The sequence below is a fragment of the Dermacentor andersoni genome, chromosome 7 (genome assembly GCF_023375885.2).
Source record: "Dermacentor andersoni chromosome 7, qqDerAnde1_hic_scaffold, whole genome shotgun sequence".
Taxonomy (NCBI): domain Eukaryota; kingdom Metazoa; phylum Arthropoda; class Arachnida; order Ixodida; family Ixodidae; genus Dermacentor; species Dermacentor andersoni.
In genome coordinates, this window is record NC_092820.1 from 160,834,868 (window position 1) to 160,859,012 (window position 24,145).

The 24,145-nt window shown below is 44.1% G+C and overlaps 1 protein-coding gene across 3 annotated transcripts in view; it reads right to left on the reverse strand.

Annotated features, from left to right (window-relative positions):
• LOC126533178 (uncharacterized) overlaps window positions 1–24,145 on the reverse strand; it is a 55,926-nt gene that overhangs the window by 13,668 nt on the left and 18,113 nt on the right. Inside the window, exons 12-17 of one of the 3 annotated variants that reach the window (XM_055071882.2) lie at window positions 22,903–23,166; window positions 18,388–18,468; window positions 16,075–16,227; window positions 9,370–9,699; window positions 2,604–2,643; window positions 220–319 (exon numbers count right to left, since the gene is read on the reverse strand). In XM_055071882.2, the coding sequence (XP_054927857.1) occupies window positions 220–319; window positions 2,604–2,643; window positions 9,370–9,699; window positions 16,075–16,227; window positions 18,388–18,468; window positions 22,903–23,166 (968 nt within the window). Of the gene's footprint in view, window positions 1–219; window positions 320–2,599; window positions 2,644–9,369; window positions 9,700–16,074; window positions 16,228–18,387; window positions 18,469–22,893; window positions 23,167–24,145 lie in introns of all 3 variants that reach the window. The other 2 variants (XM_050180446.3, XM_050180447.3) reach the window with 2 other exon arrangements.

The window sequence follows — 24,145 nt, forward strand, 5'->3', positions numbered from 1 at the left end:
GCTCAAGCTTTGTCTCTCAGTAAATCAAACTCCTGATAAATGGAACCAATTTCCCTGGACCCTTGAGGTTCCGTTTAAAGAAAGTTTACTGTACTAAGTTTTTTTTTTTTTTTCTTCTTTTTGGGGCTTCCACTAACATTAACTGGGACACCTGTAGATAGATTGATTGATTGATTAATTGATTGATGTTGAAGAAATAAAACAACGCAGAGCACTTACACTGCTTGTTGAGAGCAGCCTGCATCTTTCGCTTGAGCTTCTCCCTCAACGTGAGACCTCCCGTTCCTCCACCAGCTGCTGCACTGGCACCTGCTGGTGTCTAGAAACAAAGAACGAGCCACCAACATTCAGTCAGACAAGAGCACCCACCAGCAACACACACTGCAGTCACTCACGCCGCTGGCACAAGCGCAGAACAAGCCACAAGCTTGAAAGAAGTATGAAAGGACCACCTGAAGCACAATCTTATTTTACCACTAAATACAGCAGCAGCTGTTGCGCAACTTGGCTTTAATGATTTGTTTTTATGTCTAGTAGCAATTGCTTGTCACTATGACTACCTTGTAGCTACAGCAATGTCATGAGCAACTTGAAACCAGGTGCATGTATTTGGGAGTCGGGCATCTCTACTGTTAGCTGCAGCATAGACGTTCCGCTTCATTTGCTTTTATTTCTGCTCCAAAACTGGCTTGCTACAACACATGTATGTGATATGGTTAGAAAGATGCATCTATGTAGTGTGGTTAAACAATTAGATGTAATTTTAGTAAAAACTCACATTAGTATGGTAACAAATCAGTAATTGGTTTGATGAAGTATCTACTAATAAGAACTTGTTTGAGAATATCAAGTACACTACTTCAGACTATGCAAGAAGTTTCCCGTGGTTAAATCAAAATTTTGACATATAGAACTCTGCACAGGATAAATGATACATTGAGCATTACAGAGTTAAATAGATTATCCTGCCTGGCACAATAATACAGCAAGGAAACACAAATGAATTGCACGTTACACAAATCTGATCGTAAACTGGGTTTGAACAGCAATTGAAGTACAGCCCTTCAGTTTCAAAGTGCAAATGGGTCCAAGCTGTCACGTGCAAATGTATAAAGAGACCTGTATTTGCATTGAAAAGATGGTTGTGGCAATTTAAGCCAGGTGTGAGCTTCAATACTACCACTTCACACATTGCAAATATGTACAGTCACAAGGTAAATGTGAAGATATCATCAGCAAAAAAAATTTATTTCTTCAAGCACCATTGCACCAAGTGAATTCTTTTTCAGAGTACTGCATCACTCGAACACGCACATATGGGTTGCATCACGACTTTAGTCTGCATGACTAAGCTCTGAATAAAAAAGGAAGAAGGGACAACCAAGTGTCAATGCTAAAGAAGACAAGGTCAACATACATGCTTGTTCAAATGATTAAATGAATGAATTTTAATTATACGGCTCTATTCGGTCTGTTTTTCATGCTTATTATTATACTTATTTTGTACCATAATCGTACTGCATTTGACAGGTGCCCTCCTTCGCATCGTGCACGGTGGTACAAGTGCATCAAAGCACCCTCCCTCCGCGCCATCTGGCGGAGGACGTAGCAGTTAAGTTAGATGGCACTTGGCGGCAGCACGACAGAGGGTGACAGCGACATCCTGTTTATGACTAATTACAGTCGTTTTTGATTATATGCTCGGTTGCCAATTATTTCTGCGTGTTCTCAGCATGACGAGGCATCTAGTAATGCCATTTTCTTGTTCATATGACATGTACAAGTCACCTAACGGACAATTTTTTTTTCTTGCAGTGGTTACAAGATACCCAGAACCTACATACACCAACTCTATCTTAACTCAACTAAGACCTCGGCTTCAAAAAAATTTATTTCATGCTGGATGGGGTCTCTAAAACCTTTGCTTGCGACTGTACATATTTAGGCATGAAGTACTACCTGCAGTCTTCAGTCTTGTAACGCAAATGGCAAACAGAGGAGTTGAGAGCAAAAATAAAGTTACCCAATAACTAATCAGGTCTTCACACAAACAGGCGAGCACTATTTCTTGAGAAAGAGTTAAGCTGCTTTAGTTTTTTTTCATTGTCCAGGGCACTTGTAAAAGCAACAAGACAGCGTCCGGCGTACATGACATGCCATTTCTTGCTTACCACAACATCTTTCCAGTGGTCAGAAACATACCATTGAACAAACAAATATACACAAGGACATGATGACACACATTAAGAAAGTAAAGATAGCCAAAATGTGACACACAGAGTTCTCCTACCAAGAGGAGGAAAGATACTTCCTTTAGTGACTATCCAAGAAAAACATTTATCTCCCCAAAAAAAGGCTTGAGAAAATGTTTTCACACTGGACGGCAGTTCCACATCAACATCAGCGAGGGCATGGTGAAATTTGTAATGCGGAAATTCAATAACCAAACAAATAAAGTTTTTCATTTTAGAAATGTTAGAAAAAAAATATATCTGAGGGTTTTTTTTCGTAGCGCAGAGGAATGAATCCTGCTGTTTTTGTAAACTTGGTTGTGGGGGAGAGGAGGTAAGTAGAAGAGAAAGTGAGACCAAGAGCTTACTGACTTTGGAGGCAGGACCTGGTTTACCCACAGAGACGTTGGGTCTGCAAGAGGAGAGAGAGGGCAAGAACACTTACTGCAACGAAAGATAATTAATGTCTCACTAAAGTTTGCATTATTTCATCCACACATGCACAGAGATGCTTCACAAGTCGTCACTGACGAATGACAGGGCCATCATTTAGTGCATGATGACATTTAAAGAATTCTTCACAGATGCACGCCAATCCGACAATTGACACATCAAAGACACCAAAGCTATATAAGTGAGCTCTCAACACTTTAGAAATACTAGGGATCTGTCCGCTGGCTCATGACCGCACTCCAACACAGCTGCAGCATAAAGCATGATTAGGGCTAGCTGTTCTTAGCGACGATCCCCCCAATTGCAGCACCATGGCATCAGCTTTCACCATTGCAGCTGTACAACCTCCTAGCTGACCTCCAACATGGATCCTCTATAATGCGACCCAGGAAACAAAATTACTGATTAACAAAAATTGGGTATTACAAGTGGTCCATTTGAATGAGATGTACGCAAAGTAACTTTTATGGCAAATCAGTTCTGTGGAATTCCGCAAGGTGGAGGAAGGTTCATGAAAGGAAAAATTGATTTACACCCGTATGTAGCACGAAGCTACCAAGGAAACCCACTCAGGTTTCACAGAAACAAAGCTTCAATTTTGAAGAAAACTCTCTGGGACCAGGATGAATTTTTCCTCCACTATGAAGCTTTGTAACTGAGGAACCCGTGTGGGTTTCCTTTGTAACTTCATGCTACATACGGGTGGATAGCAATTTTTCCTTTCATAAAGTAACTTTTAGTTTAAAATCATTGATCATTGCATTTTTAATCAAATTTGGGGCTCCAACACCTGTTGTATTGCATTTGTTATCGACATGCACCGTCGCATGTTGGGCTCCGCGACACAAAAAATGTTGCGGAACTGCTCTTAACAGCTTCATTGTAAAATGTGAAGAGCAGCCCTGAAACACCTTTGTTTGTGAAGGTAAGCAACACATTGGAATGAGTGCGTTGCCTTTCAAGGAGTATATTCCCAGGTAAACTTTTTAAGAGGACCTAACCTGAATGAAATTACAAAGGTGAAACGTAGACATAGCCTAACCCCATTTCGTCTCAACTCGCCAATTCATATCGGCTCGGGCGATGCCAACCGCAATGCACCGCCTATTGTTCCTACGAACTACTACTAACGCTGCATTTCTGAAGCGAAAGTGCAGAATTTATATGGTATTTCGTGCATCTAAATGACAAAAGAGCCAAAGAGTGAAAAAAAAGAAGACATTCTCAGTGCAGATTTTAGCAATGCACCAAAGGCTTTTTGATGACGTCAGAGGTAGCTTACGATTCTTTGAATTTCTCATTTCATTTCACAGTCATAATGACGTGAAGTGTGGCCAAGAAGATATTTATAGACCAATTTTTTGCCACCCTGCACAATTGATAACGTAAGGCAGCACCCTCCAAAGATACCATACGCAGGCCTAACTTCAGCATGACAACGCATGGACATTCGCAAAATGTCAGGGAGACAAGATTATCGGTGGCACCAGATTGTCAAGTCATGCCATTAGAGTGGCTGACACTCGCATTTCCAAGATTAGTTTTGCTGTTTGCTTTTCTCCACGTCGAATACCTGTTACAGAATGTTACGGTACCTACAGGAATCACTGAACCAGAAAGGGTTAAACTGCTTTGAGCTATGTTAATGCGCCAGTATAACTCGCCAGTGTAACAGCAATCCATACTGCTGATTTTTCTATTTGTGGTGATCCTCTGTTAACCACTTGATGCCGGCATTCGAGAAAAGCACCTGACAACAACAAAGCAGTTTTGACAGGACAGGTGAGATGCAACAACAACTAAGGCTACTTTGTTCCCTAGAAAATCTGGAAGGGCATGCATGCATATGACCAATGGCTGGCGTCTATGAGCTGTCGCACTGTCGTATGTCATCGCAGACATGGCGCAGAGGGAAAAGGATGCAGGAGCCTAGAAAGTCGTAGGAGCGAGAGCAAACAATCTATTACGCAAGGTTGCAGGCTCTCTGCTGCAAGTGGCAGTGTGGCACTTGGCTTGCATGTTCACAGCAACATTGTCTACAGATCGACGTTTCTGTTTTGTTTTTAACTGTGTTCAAAAAGTGCTTCGTGCGGCTTTAAAACACACACCAATGCATTTCCATAACCGTATTAAACAGAGAGAAGCAATTAGGTCACGCAACTGCACCTAACTCCTTAATACAACAGGTGAAATAAATCATTTCAAATACTAGTCCCTAAAAAGGGTTGAATCATGTGCAGTTGACAGGCAAGCATCACGGAACAAAGGACAGATAAAGCATTTTTTTTTTTCTCTTTTGGTCTTACAATAACAGCTGGTAAAAACCGACATCTGCTTAAGGTTTCGCAGCGACAGCTTAAGAGTGCTTGCGTTGGTTTTCTCAGCGTGTATTAGTGGTACACAGGCAATGGCAGATCATTCAGACACCAATATTTAAGACATCCTTGATTACTTGGACAGCCCCCATGTACAATGGGCATGGAGGAAAGGCTGCACGGCTTATGAAAATTATTGTTTGGGGACAAAATAAACCCCAAAGGGTGTGAACTTTCTTTAGTGTGCTCACAGAATCATTCTTGCAATAACCATCACATCTTTCTTGCCACAGGAGGCCTGCGCTTTGTTTCTGAATGCATGAAATGAATTCAATGAATGCCTTTGAAATGTTCTTAAAATAAGCAACAATTCACCAGACATAGGCACTGCGTTTAACGAAGAAACAGCGGCTTTACTACAGTTCTTGAAGCAAGCAAGTACGCTGCTGGTAGCATTGCCACTTCAGCTCGTGCAGCAACAGCCAACCAAAAGGAGCTTAAGCTTGTCGGTGCACTCAGCCAATAGGAGGTTCGCATTCACCGAAAGCTTTGTCAGGCCAATCCCCCAACAATTTTTTGTTTCTGCTTTCCTTATCCTGTCACTGTAATTGAGGGAGACGAAAACAAAAATGTAAGCTTCAAGCTGTCAGTTGACACCAAGATTCGCGATGCTCGACAGTGTTGGAAAGACAAGACTGCTTCGTGAAATTCAGCATACTTGCTCTGTTTTCGCTGTCTGATCTCGCTTTCGCGCCTAACCTGAAACTGAATGCAAATGCAAATTCACAAGCATGGTGCCATGCACAACATGGAGAAACAGACCTCATGTAGCAATAGAATCAGCATACAGGCCGGCCCATGCTAATTAGGGACAACGATTAACTTAATGCAGCATTACACAGAAGGTCAGTTTTACTAACAGCACATGTCCGATAAATCAGAAAGCAAAAAAAAAAGAGAGGACAAGTGACAATGCCCCTTCCATTACCAGGAGCAGCTCTCTGTTACATTAAAGACTGCAACAACAGATACCTGAGGCTAGCTCACTATCGCCTATCACTACATGAAAAATTACTTTGCAACTGTAATTGGAGGAATCCACCAAGTTTTACCACCTTCTACTACAGGCAGAAGTGCTAAGCTGCAAAGATGCACTAAAATGAGCAAAATCCCTTCTTGCTCATTGATTGGCCACCAACCAGCAAGACACTTTGCAAAAACTCCGGCACAAAAAAATTGCGCCAATTTGTAGAATCATTAGAACAAAGTCTTGACACTGAAAGAAAACTCCGGGTTAGACTGCAAACATGGAGTACACAATCTTTTATCTCTCGTCATTTACTTTCTTATATTTATTTATTGCCCCCCCCCCCCCCCCTAAAAAAAAACAAGGGTGCTTAGGGTTTTTCAAGAGGCGGCCCTGACAGCAGCATCACGATGCAGAGATTCTGTGTACTTTGTGCAATAAACATGATGTCAAAATTTATTGTGCAATTTACGTTCGCACGATACTGCAAGTACTAAGCAAAAAAAAATGAAAAATGCGGCATTACATTTTACTGTAACCATTTCAAGTACTGCCTGATTATCACACAGCCATGAGCGGAGTGTTGCAACCACGGGAATGAAGCTTCGCAACATGCTGGCCACATGGCACCACTACAGCTACCTTGGGAAAGCTGTTAAAACCATACAAGCGAGGGGATAGCCTCCGAGATCAAACCGCACAGATCGCAGAAGGCCTGGGAATGCCATCAAACAGCTCAGCAGGCTCGGCAACCATGGCGTGCCAACTTTATGCAACATTGATGCTCTGCAGCTATACCTATCGGGCATCACCTTGTGACATCATAAAAGAGTGAAATAACTAGTGCCCCAAAAATGCAAGCTGAGGGTTATTCTCATTTAGCTTGTATTTTGAACATTCTGTGACTGATAACTTGGGTTTGCATGCATTGATTATTGTAATCTCTTTTGCTGGTAGTTCTTTTACATGCTAAGAAAAGGCCCAGAGCAAAAATGGTGGCCTTAGAAAAGTGTTGCAGGGCCCCTTAAAAGCACACAGCATAAAAAGGCAAAGTGCAATGCAGAGCAAGGCAGATGAGAGAGACATCACTTCTAAAAATTATTTTCTTGTCTATACAAAAATTGGCAGTTTCACTCAAAGAGCGAAGCATTAAGAGTGACAGCAAAGTTTAGCATTGTGCTCGAACGCTTAGGATGGTGTTCTAACAATACGCGCAGTAAAGAAAATTCAGCGTGAGGACATTGTGAGCACGTTGTTAGCACGCCATTCAAGGAGCTTGAACGCAATCCTAAACCTTGATAATGCTTCACCCATCGCATGCAGCGTAGTTAGGAAAGCCAATATCAGTATTGCAGGCGTAGCACCTCAACGGTGCTCAAGACGAGACCAACGGAAAACTGTTGGCATTTGACAGCACTAAATGAAAAGATTGAAGGGACACTAAAGGCAAATACTAAGTTCGCGTGGACTGTTTATATACCATCCCAGAAATCTCGCAACGCTTGTTTGATGCTAAAAAAAAAGACTTCATTCACGAGAAATTTGGATCTGAAGGGTCCAAATAACTTTTTCGTAATTCAATTATCCCGCCACCTAACTGGTGGAGTGGTGACGTTGCATTCGCCATCACCACCCTTTGCTGCTCTCAGTGAGTAAAACGGCACCCGACAGACGGCGGTACCGAGCCAAGATGCTCCGTGGATTTGCCGCTGCAGCTGCTTTTTGGTCAAGTGGCGTAGACCGTTCAGGCATCCCTCGACATCACATGGAAGCTGAATTCTCTGCTACTTTCAGTTTGTGCTAGTTTCACGAGCCAGCAGAACTAGCGCAGCACTACGCGATAACGATACTGAAACGTGAAAGCGTGGGCAGCACGGAGTTGGGCGAAAGCGAAATCTTTAGACCGCCCGCGTCGTTAACGGTAACTTCAATGAGTTCTTTTTTTTAAGAATGAAATATAACTTGTGGACAAGTAGCACTTTATTTCATCTTATAATACAACACAAGCATGTTTTTTGCAAGGGGTAGTTGAGTACCACTGACAGAATTTAACTGAGGGGTGCTTTTGTCATCAGGAAAGTACTTGAATGCCCTGGGGCAGTCTCTAATCATGTCCTGCATTTACCTCAATTTCTCGATTATTAAGGCTCTGTTCGCGATAATATTGACGCCTTAGCAATTCTCGAGCACTGATCTATTACCTTAGTTGACTTAATATTTGCCTTTAGTGTCCCTTTAGCTGGACGTTTACTGTCCGTTACCCTCATACCAGTATATGCACACAACTGCTCGGTGGAAACGCTAATGTTTATGAGCACAATGATCATGCCTGCAGCGGAAGGCAGAACATTGCTTCCCCGTCTCTGCTGCAGAGCCAATTGAGCGGGAATGACATCCACCTTGCTGCATCGCTTGTGCAGCCTAAAGCACCGCGCATTGCTCGCGTCTCTGAAGACCTAATGTGCTTATCAAACAAGACGCCAGCAATCTCGCCATCCTCACCGTCGCGCACGCAGTAGATAGCACACTCGGCATGCGGGCCTGCGCATGCGCCATCGAAACCAGGACAGCACGGCAACGATATGTACACACCTCAACTGTTTGTATAACTGCTACACAATAAAAAGTGTTAATCTTTCAGAATTAATCATTGTCTTCTTGCCTAAAGAATGCGCTGAATTTGAATAATTTTACTGCACCGCCTCATTACGCAATTTGTGAGATGATTAGGCAGTGAGCCTTTCTGTTTATACATTAAACATTGTTCTTGCACACTTCTTTTCCGAGAAGCAACATTTTTTTTCTGCTCATTCGCACTCATCTCATTCACAAAATGTGTCAGAAAAGAATTTAAAAGAAGTGTACTATGAACAAGCGCAGTAAGCATTGTTGATTTTGTGCCTTTTCTTGCCAGTGTGAACCATTAAAAAGTCATACACTGAGCCATCAGCTCAACAAAGAACGCTTTATCAATCATTCAAGTAAGTGAGCGCAATGCACAACAAATTCTGTACTTTAAAATTTTATTTTACCCCCTTAAAGGAGCATTTTCAACACCTCTGTCAAAACAAAATGGCAGCCAGAGACTGAACAAAGTCAGCCAGAAATAGCTAAATACTGTCATAATAACATCAATCCCACTTTTTTTATAAATAAATCAGCAATGGTTAAGCTCAATGTCTGGCGCGATTGGCAGGAAATAATCCTAATCTAAAAAGTGGCTAGCACCATGTTTTGTACATCAACACCAGCAGGACAATGAAAATTCCTTTCAGACAGGCCAGAATCTTGCCTCTTTTGCCAAAGTTGTGCCACGCTTTGCCAAATGTGAAAGCAAGCTCACCTCACCGCGTCCGCCGACGGCCAGTTGCGGCGAGTGCCGTTGGAGGCACCCGCCGAGCCCTGCTGACCCTTTGACGTCTCACTGCTGGTGCTGTTGCTGCGTGACCGGTTCTTCTTCTTTTCCTCGTCGTCGCTGCTGCTCAGTGACTTTGACCGCGACCGCGACAGGCTGTGACGGTAGTAAGACTTTCGGGGTGGGCTCGGCAGCTTGCGTGGGGCAGGCGGCGGTGACGATCGCGACCGCGACCTTCGCTCCCGCTCATGACCCTTCGGCGACCTCGGAGATGAAGTGGAACGCTTCCGGCCGTGCCCCCAGTGCCTGGACCGCGACCTGTATCGTCGACATCGTAGTTATTCACCAGCCTATTTTCACACCCACTGCAGGACGAAAGTCTCTCCAATTACCTACCCGCGTCTCATACTAGCAAATTCCACATTATACCTGTAAACTTGCCCATTTTGTTACACTAACTGTAGTAAACCCACGTTTTAAGGAAATCAATTATTCAAAATATCGCTTTACTTGTAGTCTTCCATGTTTTTGCGTTTCTATGACTCTCCTTCACCACATCTGCTTTTAACGAAGTACTCCTTATAATGAAGTAAATTTTGTGTACAGGTTACTTTGTTACAATGAAGGTTTAGTGTAGTTCTTTGCCAATCCTGGTCGCGCTTCCTTTTGCTTGGCACTCATTCCTAACTCTTCCAACTCCATTCTGCAACCAGTTGCCTGCCTCGCGTACTACATGGCCTGCCCAACTCCAATGGTCTGTCTTAATCTCAACTGCTTAATCGACTACCTCTGTTTTCTCTCTCATCTACGCCCCTGTCTTACTGCCAAAGTTCGGCTGTAAATTTACATTCCATTTCTCATTATTAGAGACCGGATGTTCACGCACTAAAGAAGTTATGTTTAGGTGCCTATAACAGTCACTGAAGCTGTCATTAAAGGCATATATAGGTGCAAAAAGCTTAGTTTAGGCCTAATTAATATGAACTTCAACTTTGCATCTAAGTATAAATTATGATTTTCTAAGGAACACAGCCTACTAAACACTGGTTTCGTGACATTCAATTTATTTTCTCAATAAAATGGGATGAGGCAAGTTGTGTGGGTTACAATATTTATCTGAAGTAAATCCAGTGTGACTACACACCATGAGAAAAGTTGTGAAAGCAGTGACAAAGAAGCGTCATCTAAAAAATTTCTGGGTTCACATTGTGTCTGGAGAAAAGCAGAAAAGGAGCACTCTCAACATCTACAAAAGTTAGCCGCACATACTTGTACTTCGAAACATTCAATGGTCCACTGCCCTCTTCCGGTCAGAACCTTCGACATATTTGTAGTGAAAGCCAAGAAATTTTGACCGAGACAGGTTGAAGTTTCGAACAAACCCTCAGCAGCAGGTAAATGTAGATTATAGCGAACGTTTCCTGAACGCCCAAAAATTAGCTTTCCATTCCAGGTAAGAGCTGCACCAAAGCAGTCAGCTTTTTCGATTACGTCGGCTAAATATGTGAAGTGAGCAGACAAGTATGCTAGGTCACCTTGAAGTCTATCATTGTGTAGAGCACTTTGAGCCCTTAGAGTATCGAGAATAAGCATATTTAAACAGAACATGCTTACTGCAACAGGGCCAGTGGCGATAGCTCCGAATTTGGTGTGCAACAACCAGGGAGGAGATTTGATGGTAGCGGAATGAAAAGCCAAGCGTGTGCCGACGTTTTCACATGAAATGGGCGGGCAAGTATGGCGAGCGGCTTCGGTTGTCGTCGCACACGCCTTGTGCCTTTTCTTGCTTACATGGGGTCTAGTGACCGGAAAACGTATCATACAGTCACATTTTGGCAATGTACCAAACTTCAGTGCCAAAAAATCGTGTTTTCCGAGAACATTTGAACCGGTAAAAAAGAAGAGTAACTGTATTGGGTTTTTTTTTGTGCTTCATTAGAGAATGTTGGCGCCAGAAAATTGTAGGTAATGGGATCGTATCAACAAGGTTCTACTGCATAAACAGGATAAGACTAGGGTAAAAGATCGAAAAAGACATTTTGAGGCCCTGACAACCCAATACAGTAAAACCTTGTTAAACTGTACCCGCTTAAACAGTAGTTGCAGTGAAGTCAAATCCCCAACTCAGCAGCCATTGAACATAATGCGTTTTGTACCCACATAAAATGTACCAGCTTACTGCGTACGTATCGGTTAAGACGTAGTGCTTCCACTTTTTGTCAAGAAATCATGGCGGTACGGCGGCCTGGCAGAACAACGAGCCTTGGAGATCGGAACGACCTCCAAGCGCAAACGCAGAGGGCGCTTGGAAGGGTGAAGCTACATCAACATCAGCATAATTTCGGCGCCATGCCAGATTTAAAGCGTTGTGGCCCAAGTTGTGGTGTCATGCAAGCTAGGACAAAAACTGGGTGCTCACCATAGAAGAAAAAAAAAAATTTGACATCGTGCTGTCAAACGTGGCACGCAGAAGTCGGTGCTGGCATGCGAGAGGGATCTACCATTGACTATGGTGTGTGGAAATCGGAATGCGAAGGATAAGTCGGTCGGCAATGCTGCTGCGACCATGATAATACGTCAGCTACAAGGTTAGACTTTTCGAGGTTTGACTTTTCGCCATCGTTGCCTCTGTCACTGCCGAAGTGTCGCCTAACGACAGTGATGAGGACGACATGGAAAGCAACGGCCCGAGCTATTTAAGCCTGACACGAGCAGATGCTGCATTTTATGCCAGCCTCGTACGGGTGTTTGCCGAGAAGACGGGGCTGGTGGAAAAGCTCGCTCGTAGCTCGGGCGAGTTTGAGGCTGCTGTTGTCGCTGCTAGCCCGCCGCGGCATCAAACGAAAATAGCATGCTTTTGTCGTGCAAAGTGAATAAATACTGCACGTTTTCTGCTCTTTCATCACACTCTCTCGTAGTTCCGTTTCCAACAGATAAGTGGGCGATGCCACACTATTTCGGTTAAGCGGTACTACCGCTTAGTACATACTTTTTCTGAGCACCAGCCAACTACGGTTTAACGACGTTTCATTGTATAGGCACCAACATCAATGGGCATTTAGAGGCACGATAAAGGTGCCACTCAAATGTTTCCAGATTGATAGTTCACGCTAATGTATTGAATCGGCACAATAAGGATGCAAGAAAAAAGGCATTTTGCCTGAAGTTCTGGTCTCTGCTGATTACACAGTGCTTAGTTCCTTCTCGGGATCTTTTTTTTTCCACTTTCTTCTTTTTTTTTTTCTAGATTTTCATCCCTGGAGTGTGTCAGTTGCACAGATTAGTACAGCTGGCTTTTATTAATTTGACCTTGATGAAGCCAGTGGGATTTACCGAATTATCCAGCAAGTCGAACTATTAAAGACAGAAAAAAAAAGAACATCCAAACACACTGCAACAATGTCTGGCAGTATTCACCCATTTCCAAGGGCTCCTAAATTTAAGGGGAGATGTGGGTCCCAAAACCAACTTTGTTAATTTTAGTGTGAACAGGATGATATTTAACAGTATTGTTCAGCTTTTTCTGCTGATTGCAAATATCTAATTAGATTTTGTATATCTTCATTAGAACAAATGATGCAAATTTTTTAATACAGAAATTCAATCAATTTCTTACGGGACTTTTCAAAAACTTAACTTTGTCAAGAGGAAAAACAAAGTATACGGCCAGAACGCCAGAGAGTAGCTCTAGCCGGTGATGCTATTTTTATTGTTCTCAGTGCAATTATAATGCAAAAATACCAGATGTAAACATAATTTCAATATCTTTGCTAATTTTCATTTGTATTTAGTGGCAATTAAAATTTAGCGGGCAACTTTAGAAATAAATAAATAGCATCACCGGCTAGATCGATTCGACACAAATATATTGATACCAAACATTTTGCTGGTACTTAGAAAGAACATATGAAGATCCCCCGTAAGGCAGTGTGCGGTGTCCAAAAAAATGAAGCTGAGAAAAACGAGTTTGAACTTTCAGTTCACTATAACTTTTAATGGACTAACAATATGGCAATATAAATTGCACCACCATGTAGCCCTGTCTTTCAGCAACAAGTTCATGACATATATATGGCCATTTTGCAAAAATAACATTGAGATATTGGTTGCAAAATCATGCATAGTCACTGAAAGCAATGCCAGAAAGCTAGCACCACGAGCTTCACATTCCTATTTTAGTTCCTTGTTGTACAGAAGGCACACAAATGGCATCCCTATGCAAATAAAGTTGCGCAGAGTTCATGGCCACAACAAAATATGTCCTTTCCACAAAGTTTATGGCTACAACAAAAAATTTTAATCAAATCCCAGTGGTGGTCACCATACTTCAATGGAGCTGAAATGCAAAAAAAGTTCCTGTGCTTGTGTTGTAGCGCTTCCCAAGTGGTCAAAATTGGTCCAGGATCATATCACGGTTTTGGAACGTAAAATCCCAGAACTCAAATTTAAAAAAAAAAATTATCTCTTGCACACACTCACAATTGTGCATTCAGCAAAAGGTCACACCTATACCTATAAAAGCCCAGGACTGTAGGCAGTGTCTGTTGGTGGCTTGTGCCTCTTTGCAAGCTTGTTTATCAAAGCATTTCTGTTTGTGTGATCCTTGTTGGACATGTGAAGCCTCCGACGATCCTTTCGCGCATGCCACACGTGGAGCACTCCAGCACAAGCTTGGCACAGAGCCCGTACTCCTTGGCGGGGTCCTTCGAAAGCATCAGCGTTTTCTTGGCGCACACGGGCCACGGCATAAGTCCAAAAAAGTCTTGCACCACGGATAAATCCACGATCGCAAGTTCCGTTCCGCTGTCGCTGACGTCCTCTTTCGTGTCAACACCCAGCAGCTCAAACTTTCGCTCTGTTGCAGACTGAGACGCCAGGCGCGTTTGCGCCTTATCGGCGATCGCTGCGCGCTTGCTTCTTTCTTCGGTCGTGAAGAAAACGTATCTACACGGTCTGCGCCAACACGCGAGGCGTGAGTGGACGAAGTGTTGATGCTAGACGTACTGGGTTGCAGCTCGGAACTCGATCCGGCAGAATCTTCAGGCAGGCCAGCAGCCGGCAACTCCGGGTACACGACAGGCTTATCCGTCTTCTGTCGCGCATTCCACGGCCGCCTTCGCGCCTTGCCGAACGCTTGACGCGTAGTAGTCTTCATACGACGGTGTCCTCCAGCCATTCGGGCAGCGAAAAAGACACTTTATCGAACGTTGTCGAGCAGCGAGCGGCCGAACGTTCACAGCGGCGCGATGAAACCACACAAACACGCAGCGCGCACGAGAGCGACCAGCCTGTCGGGAACGCGGGAATCGGCACTCAAACGGCGCCAGACCAATAGGAGCGAGGCGCGCGGGGGGCGTGCGTGCTTTGGCCAATCAGCGGCACGGGCGCATCCTTCAGAAATGACGCGATAGCGTCGGTTCCTCCTCACCTACGCCATATTGAACTGGCGCAAAATACGCACAAAGGAAGCAGCTTCCAAACAAGCTCAAAATGGCGCCCGCCGGCCAACGCGTTCGCAAATGACGACGGCGCGAAGTTCGAACATTTTTGGCGATTTTTTGCTAATTCCGCGGCCACCCTGGCCCGTGTAACTGTGTTTTTTTATTATTTTCCGATTAAATTTAGGTTCTAGATTTCGCGGAGGGATTCTTGAATGTATAAACGTAGCGAAAACGCACTTTTCCAAAAATCGACTTTTTTGCGATTTTTTGACATTTCAAGACCCGCGTCTCCCCTTAACACGCATCCAGTTTTTATGTGTTCATAGCAGAAAACAATGCGCACATAAATCTTCCACGCCCGCAACTTTATAACGTAAAAAAAAAATAGTACGTCTCCGATTCTGGCAATCGGAAATTACATGAATACTGCAGTAGTAACTTTACAGAACAGAAATCTACACTACATATATATCATTGCCAATCTCAGCTTTTTATTGCTGTGTACTGACAACGACATGTTGCTCTCCTTTTGGTCCATTCGCTTGATAGTTCGTTTTTCTCAAACTGCTCCACAACAATCGTGAACAGCATGGTGGTCAACGCCCAGGTTAACCACTTCGCAAGTTGGTGACACATTCAGGTCTCCTGGGACACATTCAAGTCTTCGGAGTGTCCAAAGCATAAGATGCGACACTGCTGTCACTGGCCTAGCACGTAAAATAGCTATCCTTAGAATGAGCCTTTGCAGTGAACGCCAGAAGGCGGCGCACCGTCGTCGTCACTTTGGTGCATGAAACCTTGTTCTGCCACCATATTGTGACGACAATGGTAATGATGCTGGGTCTGATGGTAGGCTACTGCCAATGCTGTGACAGCGCCCTAGGCTTGTGAGAATTGGCATTTTCGACAGAAGACAATGTATCTTTGACACACTGTTCTCTGAACGCCAACGAGACGGATGCTGCAATCACTGCGGCCACCACTGTGCATGCTTGCTGACCAGTCAAGTTTTAAGTTTTCTGGCGAAGGCAAATTTCATGATCGAAATAACGAAGCTTTTGGCCCACAAAGAAATGTACCAACACCGGCCTGGAACCTCGGTGATGATCAAACAAACTGAAAAAATCATACTAGCCGGAGTCGAATTAACAGGAGTCTACTGTTTTAATTCGATAGACCCATTTGCACACTTCTCAAGGGCAACAATCAAATCAGTACATCCTATCAGAAGAAGTATGGCAAACTCTCAAACCTTGAACGACTGCGTGATGAAGTCCAGCGGCCCCGATGACGTGGCGAGCTCAGTCGCAGTGACCGGGATCGCCGCCTGGAACCTCGCCTGGAACGGTACGATGCGCGGCCTCGGCTACGGCTTCTGCGGCGAACCCTGCCGCCAGACGACGACCTACAAAGAAATAATGAGGATACCAGATAAACAGCAACAAACTCAGTACAGCTCATTTTACTTCATTGATCTCAAAAGCAGGGGTGTGCAAAAATTCAAAGTTTCGAATAATGAATAGACTATTGTCAAATTTAATTCAGTCTTCAAATCCAAGTCACTATTCATAAATGCAAATATCTTTTGAATTCTTTTGAAATATTTCACGTCAACTGCACCCTAATTAACATAAAGTAGGAGCAGAAATGCAGTAGATTTTCACTGCCGTGGGCATAGTATAGACATAACACATGGCAACTCGTGTAGTGTAGCTGGCTACGTCACTTACGTAGTCATACTTTATAGGCTGTACAGCGATCATTCGCACTCTTCAAGAGCCCTGCGCATTGAAGAAACTACTTCTTCGCTTTTAATGCTCCATTTCTGTTTTTAACTTTCCTGACCTCACCTATACCCATCGATAGGCCATTATTGATGGTTCGAACTTCAAATTGCGTCACGATCGGGGCACTTTGGTATAGCTAGCATCATCCAGCACATAAAAGAGGGACTATTTTTCCAGTTTCACTTTCGTGTAATTTTATTTCACTGTGGGGGGATTTTTAATGCGACTTTTGGTTGGCCGTGACAAGCGCTCGTAGCTTCCAACACGGTGTTGACGTCAAGCGCAGATGCGCTTTGGAAACAGTGAATTTCGACGGATTCCGATGAGTCTGCGTCATAATCTCTTGATTGTGGTGGCGGCACACATTTGGAAGATGATTTTGAATCATTGGACTTCAGCACAGACGGCGAAAGTGTGTCGAATAGCTACGAGAACGTCAACAGGTATCCGCGGACAGGTTTCGTTTTCTACTCTGAGGCGTTTCGTCGCTGCCACACTCAGATCTAAAGATATCCGGCGTGTTCTAAAGGTCACTGTTCTTATCTGCAGAGTGCCAACGTCGTTTGAGCAAAACCACTTGCCAGTGGCGGAGCAAAGAGTAAGTTGTGCGCAAGAAAGCGGCCAGCAGAGGACCTTGGCATTGCAAAATTATTTCGCTCTGCAGCGCCGTGTGGTGGTTCATAAAAGGCACCACACGAGCGCGACAGCCACTGGGCCTAACATTTTGCTTTATATGTCAAGAACTTCTACAGATAGAAAGCTTACATTTACAGGAAAGTTGTATACAGCCTTTCTTGTTTAAAAAGTATATTTCAAATTTTTTTAATGTTCTCTTGGTGCAAAGCAGCATCTATGTTTCTACGGAGTTTTCTCGTTTCCGTAACATAGCCTTTTATTAAATAAATTTTTGAATTGTTAATAAATGTTCGCTCGAAAATAATACCATTAGAAAGCACATTCATTTCTTCTACAAATTGATACCATACATCTTAATATCAAGCATTTGCTGTAGCAGTAAAAAAAAAAGATATCATTTACTAGACTACCCAAGAACTGCCTAATTTCCCGAGGAGAGGAAAGTGTTAATAAACAACGCTTTATAACATACTACATAGTGACAGAAGGTGCTAACCTTACGAACACTAGGATGTTAACCTCGTTTTATATGAATTTTGATAACAGCTATTCATCACTCGAAAACTATTCGATATTCGATTCGCTTCTGCTACTGTTGACACGACACACACATATAACGCTAAAAGTGCATCTGCAAAAGTGGACAGGCGCGCACATAGTTTCCAAGACAAGCAACTGTTTTAAAACTAGAAAACGTTTGCAAGGCGTACAAATAAAAGTTCCACTTATTTCATCTATGAGCAAAACAAATAAGGTTATAAGAAAAATTTATCATTTCCATATGCATTTTCTGAATAACCGTGGATACAGTTGCACAGACATTTCAAGAAGGAGAAAGGAGGGAGTGCACATGATGGTGTGCCCTGCCCCCCCCCATCACCCATTAACCAAAACATGTAGTTAACCAGGGTCGAATTAATGAGCGTCTACAGTACTTCATGTGCAAAAGAAAAACCATAAACCGGCATGAAAATCATTAGCACATTCTAACAGACCAGGAAAAGCTCTACGAGGGTGACCACTTTCATTAAAACTCAAACAAGTATTAAAGAAAATGCTTTCTCGAGTAGCGTCTCCCCTTAATGCTTCTGAACTTGGAGTTCAAAACTTGATGACCGTCGCTCTATAAACTCCACACGTACCTGGAACTTGAGGAACGCCTTCTGGACGACAGACGCCCTCGGCTCGAACCGTGAGATGAGCCAGCATGACGATCCCTAGACCTGCAACAAAAGTCAGCATCGTTCACACATCTGCCAACCTGTGAACTCGAAGATTTTAGGGGTGTGCAAATACTCCAATATTCAATTTCGAATCAAATAATGGACGTTCTAATAATTGGATTCGCGAATCGAATATTCGCAGGTTCACGATAGTGTTGGCTCTCTTCACAATATAGTCATCCCATCGTCCCACTACGTGCAACACTTTCAGCCGTTGGAGCATAGTGGATCCAATAGCGTGGCTGGCTTCGCTTCGTAGCCCCAATGAGAAGATACTGTTGACACAGCATGAAACTGCATCTTTCCTCACTGACTCAATTTTACTATGATGCATTCCTTTCTCTTCAAATTTGCTTTTTCCAATTTCCAGATAATTTGGAAGACGTTGCAGCTCCTTCCATGTAAGAGAAATCCATTGGCGACTGCACTTACTTGCATAAAAGGTGAAACTTCAATAGAATGAAATTTCAATACCATACACTCCCATTAATTTGACTCTGGTAAGTTCGATTTTTCGGTTCCAATCCTGACCAAAGGTCCCAGCTGGTGCCCATGCATGCATTTCTATGGGCCAAACTTTAGTTACAGTGGAATCTCGATAAACGGAAATTGCTTAAACGTAATTGTCCCTTAAATAGAACACCATCCTCAAGGTTGGTTGGTTTTGTATTCATGCAATTATATTCAGCTCTGTCTCTCAGTAAATGAAACTCCTGATAAACAGAACCCATTTCCCTGGTCCCTTGAGGCTTCGTTTAAAGAGAGTCCACTGCATTCCAATCCAAAAATTGGCCTTTGGTGGATAATCCGAACTTGAGTCGGCACGCAAGCGCCTGAACCCTATGGTGACTCAAATAGCGACCTCTTCGGTGGCAGTGACCGTCTTGGTGGAGCTTAGGGCACAGAGAATGCATTTAGCATACGCCATCTCAGTCAAGAATGCCTACCCTAGGAAATTTCCAAGTAAGAACCGTAGCTCACAATGTCTCATTTTACACAATTCTAATGCTTGCCTTTTTTTTCTGGCAATTTGGGTTGAAAATTGCCTGCTCGGTGCAATCGGATACGAAACCAAAACCGCCATCGCAGTGCTTGCATGTAATACAAATGTAATGCGATGAAGCTCGCTTTAGAAAACTGGCTGCTATTGTGCAATAGCACCTATTTTTCTTGCTAAAAAATTGGGTGCACATTAGAGTTCTACTTTGTTCAGGAGCTTCAATGTGATTTCTACGTTAGTTTTCTGCTTTAGACACGTAAAAAAAAAATTATGGGGTTTTACGTGCCAAAGTCACTTTCTGATTATGAGGCACGCCGTAGTGGAGGACTCCGCAAATTTCGACCACCTGGGGTTCCTTAACGTGCACCTAAATCTACGTACACAGGTGTTTTTGCATTTCGCCCCCATCGAAATGTGGCCGCCGTGACCGGGATTCGATCCCGCGACCTCGTGCTCAGCAGCCCAACACCATAGCCACTGAGCAACCACGGTGGGTTGCTTTAGACACATAGAATGTGGGTGCGCATTTGAGTCGGGCACGTGTTAGATTCTGGCAAATGCTGCCAAATGAATAAGTGGTGTGTTTTGACGTTTTTAATGCATTGTGTTTAATTCGACCTGCTGGACAATTCAACCAATATTGTCGGTTCCGTTTGGGTCAAATTAACGGAAGTCAGCTGCATAACGGATCAGATTGCCAGTTTGCCAACTTCACTATATCAAAGTCTGTAGTGGTCTTTAATTCTTTCTCAGTCTATAGCAACCTGGACTACACTAATTTCCACATGTCAAGTGGAATCAAGTCTCTTTGTTTAAGGTGCGTCCCTGTTAGCAACACAGCAACTCGCCACGCGCCTTTTGGAGTTCGCGGACCAGGCGAGATCTGCCTGTCACACAGTACAGAGGATCTTCCAGCAGCACAGTGACGTGGGCACTCAGCGACAGAGGAGTGGTTGCGGCTACGCTCACCACCGCTGATCGCTTTCCACCGATATCGTCACTAAGATTTGTGACGATTGGTTTGAATGTTTGTCCCCTCTGTTTTTGTGCAACCCTGTTATAACAATTATCAGTTATAACAATGGGATTTTTATTAGCACATGAATATGTGCAAAGGTGGGTTGGACTGTATGCGTCCTATACCATAAAATCCCGCGCAAGCGCCCCCACCCGTGCAACTGCCCCCCTGCCCCCCCCCCCCCCCTAACTTCACTGCTAATTTCAAGTTTCCACACCGTTCTGGGAAAGCCTCCCCCTCTCCCCGCTCAGGAGACGGGGGGAGTGGGGAGGGGGGGGAGGCTTTTCGCACATCATCTGGACAAAACTGGCCTGCCAAATCCAGTTCACGAAAGAAAGTGTCTGCGGCTTGTCTCTTTGTTTAAGGTGTGTCCCTGTTAGCAACACAGCAACTCGCCAGGCGCCTTTTGGAGTTCGCGGACCAGGCGAGATCTGCCTATCACACAGTACAGAGGATCTTCCAGCAGCACAGTGACGTGGGCACTCAGCGACACAGGAGTGGTTGCGGCTACGCTCACCACCGCTGATCGCTTTCCACCGATATCGTCACTAAGATTTGTCCGGCTCGCTTCAAATTTGTAGAAGGCGCTTCAGAATGAACCGCCGACGCTCCCAAGCAGCTATGTTTTGCTACCGTTGTTGCAGCTTCACCCTTTTCTTGCAATAAATTCACACGAAGAAGAAAAGATGCCGATATCTGCGGAGATACCAGCTGCAATGCAAGCATGGCCAATCCGCGGTTCACTGTCCGCCGTCGGTAGCCATGCACTACAGCTGAGCTCGACTTGTTTTGAGTGATGAACAGCAATAACAAATATTTCGCTTAATAACGTTCCTGTTCAATAAAATTTTAAATCCATGCCCACGCCATTTTTTTTTTTGGAAGAGAGAGAGGTAAATTTTGTTGTCGCCATCTTGAATTTTGGTGCCGTTCCAGGACTGAACCCCCCTCCCTCCCACACACTTTGCCAGTAACCACGACTTGCTTGAGGGGGGACGCTTGCTCGGAATTTTACAGCAATTCAAATTAACACTCATCCCTTTGCGTCACAAGATATGGCATAATTATTACATGGAAGGGGTCACAGATCTGAACCTATTTACCATAGAGCAAGAGGACTGACATGTTTCTGCGACCACCAGCCTCCACACACTTGCGCTAACGGCCAAAAGCGCCACACATGGCATACTAGTGGCACAAAGAAGCACAATAATAAGTGATTTGGTGTAACCCTTACATCAGCTAGTTCCAGGTGTAATACGAGTATATGAAGTGGTTATTCAGCAGAAATCGTGGGACGCACAGAAAAGTGAAAATAACAGCACTGCAAAACACGCAGAGTAAAACATTTATGACCACGCTACAGTAATACCTCGTTAACTTGAAGTAGTAAAAACCGGAAAAAATTTTCGAGATAAGTGGATTTTCTAGACAAGTAATGTTGCGGAAGTTGCAGCGAAAATTCGAGTTCTTTCTAAAAAATTCCCAACTACTGACCAGCTTTTCAACAAGAGCTTCTAAACTGCCTCTTCGTAAAGGTTTCAAAGAAAGAAAAACATACCAGAGATATCAACCACCTCCATTTTGCGGCACTGCCATTTTATTCAGCACAGGAAAACTGCGTAAGGCTGGTCTGCTTTGTGGTAGCACTTGGACCTAGAAAGGCATCCTCGAGCTGCTTCAAACATCGCATGAGCCGATCGTTACCGCCGCTGCACTCAACTTTATTTCACAGCAAGCGAAGCATGTTTCTTGTTTTAGCTGATGTAGGCACCTCTCTATGTCCTTCCATCGTTGTCAACCCCTTCATCTGTAGCCGTCCCAGCGATTTCGGCTTCAGTAAGTCCATGCCGCATGCGTTGCTTAGAATGTAATTAAAACGGAAATCAAACCTCTGACGGCAAATCACATGCGTTCCATAAAGCAAACAAAACGAACAGCGTCAAACGTGTGTCAAATGCGTGCTGCCACTACGCACGTCAATCCCATCACATGACATGCCACATGGTTGCTTGACAAAGTTGTTATGCCACTAGGTTCAACTTGGCATTCGGGGGAAACGTCCGCTTTGTGGCAGGCGCAGCAGCCTCATGCGAAGCGTGTTAACATTCTGGCGGTAAAGTTGTTCCACTCTCAGACAAGATTTCGAGATATCCGCAATTTGGCCCAAAAATACTTCCGAGATAAAGGGCAATAAATACATGGCACGTATGGGAAATGGTTCGGTGCCGCGGAAAATTTTAACTTAGCCAATTTTTCTAGATGTGCGAGTTCGAGTTAACGAGGTATTACTGTACTTGTGTGGCTTACGCAACATTGCCTGCTTAGTACAAAACAAAGTACAGCCCCACATGATGCTCCACTCCGTAAACCCCTTAGCAACCGAACAAGTCAAGCCCAAACGGACCTTCCTAACCTCGAACGGTCTCGTGACCTTCGCCTGGAGAAGCCGCCACTTCCACGACCACCGTCACACCTGGAGGACGCTGCGGCAGCCCTGCTTCCCGACGACGAAGTTCCACCGCCGGCACCAGCTGTTGAAGGTCCGCCAGCTTTCGCATGGCCTTTCTTGGCGGCGCCATCATCGTCGTCGGACCCTTCATCACCAAAGCTTGTGATGAAGGTGATCTCACCCATGTTCTGGGGAGATCTAGATCGTGACCGGGAACTTGACTGGGCTCTGAGGAGACCAAAAGAAAAGAAAAAAATATTTTTGGCAATTCCAAGTGACTCAGTAAAGTGGAAAGTATGCAGAAGCCTTCAAGACCACTTGCAACGAAACCTTCACTTGGCTATATTCGCAAATGTGAATAACACTGAGAACACTTTGACAGAGCCCTTAAAGGGCTCCTCACCAGGCCCCATAGCAAATTTTGGTTATAAGGTGGAAGTTGTTACGTGTTCTCAAGGAGCGTTCTGCCGCAAAAATTTTTCAAATCAGCTCATTAATAGCCGAGATAGAATTATTTCAGAGCCATGAACCCATATTTCAGGAGGCGAGCTCCACTGCCAAGTGAGACTCTCTCCACTTGCCCAGTCTAGCCTCGGCAAGTGAAATTCCTTCCCCGCATTCTCCCACAGCAAACCTCGAGGATTGCCTGACATACATCACGAGCCCCGCCTTCATTATATTTCTCTCTCGCTTTTTTACGGCGCGGCGCATTTCCGCTGACGGCATCGCACGCGAGCTGTTGTGATTGTCTTGTTTCGCGCAGCACCCGAGCACACCTGACTAGCGGCATAAGTCAGTGCTACACGAACACCGAGGCGGATACAAGCGGATCACAGAGCATGATCCCGCGCTGGAACACGGAAGAAAATGACATAGTTTCAGTGTCTGCGTGCGCGACTGCACGACGTGGGATCAAGCAGATGAAACGGAAGTAGATCTCTCTTGCTGCGGTGCGAAGTAAAAAAAAAAAAACATGCAGACATTCGGTTTGGGTGTTTTATTATTTCTCTAAGCTTTAATTTGTCGACTCTAGCAACATATTACACAAATAACAGATGTTGGCTTGAATAGTTCTCGAAGTCTTGTGTTACCTCAAGCAACGTCACAGTAAAAACATGTGTACATAGGCGCACTAACGCATGTACGTCATCCTCCGGCTTGGAGCACGGTGGCCGTGAGGAGAAGGGAAAACAGCATTTCGTTTGAA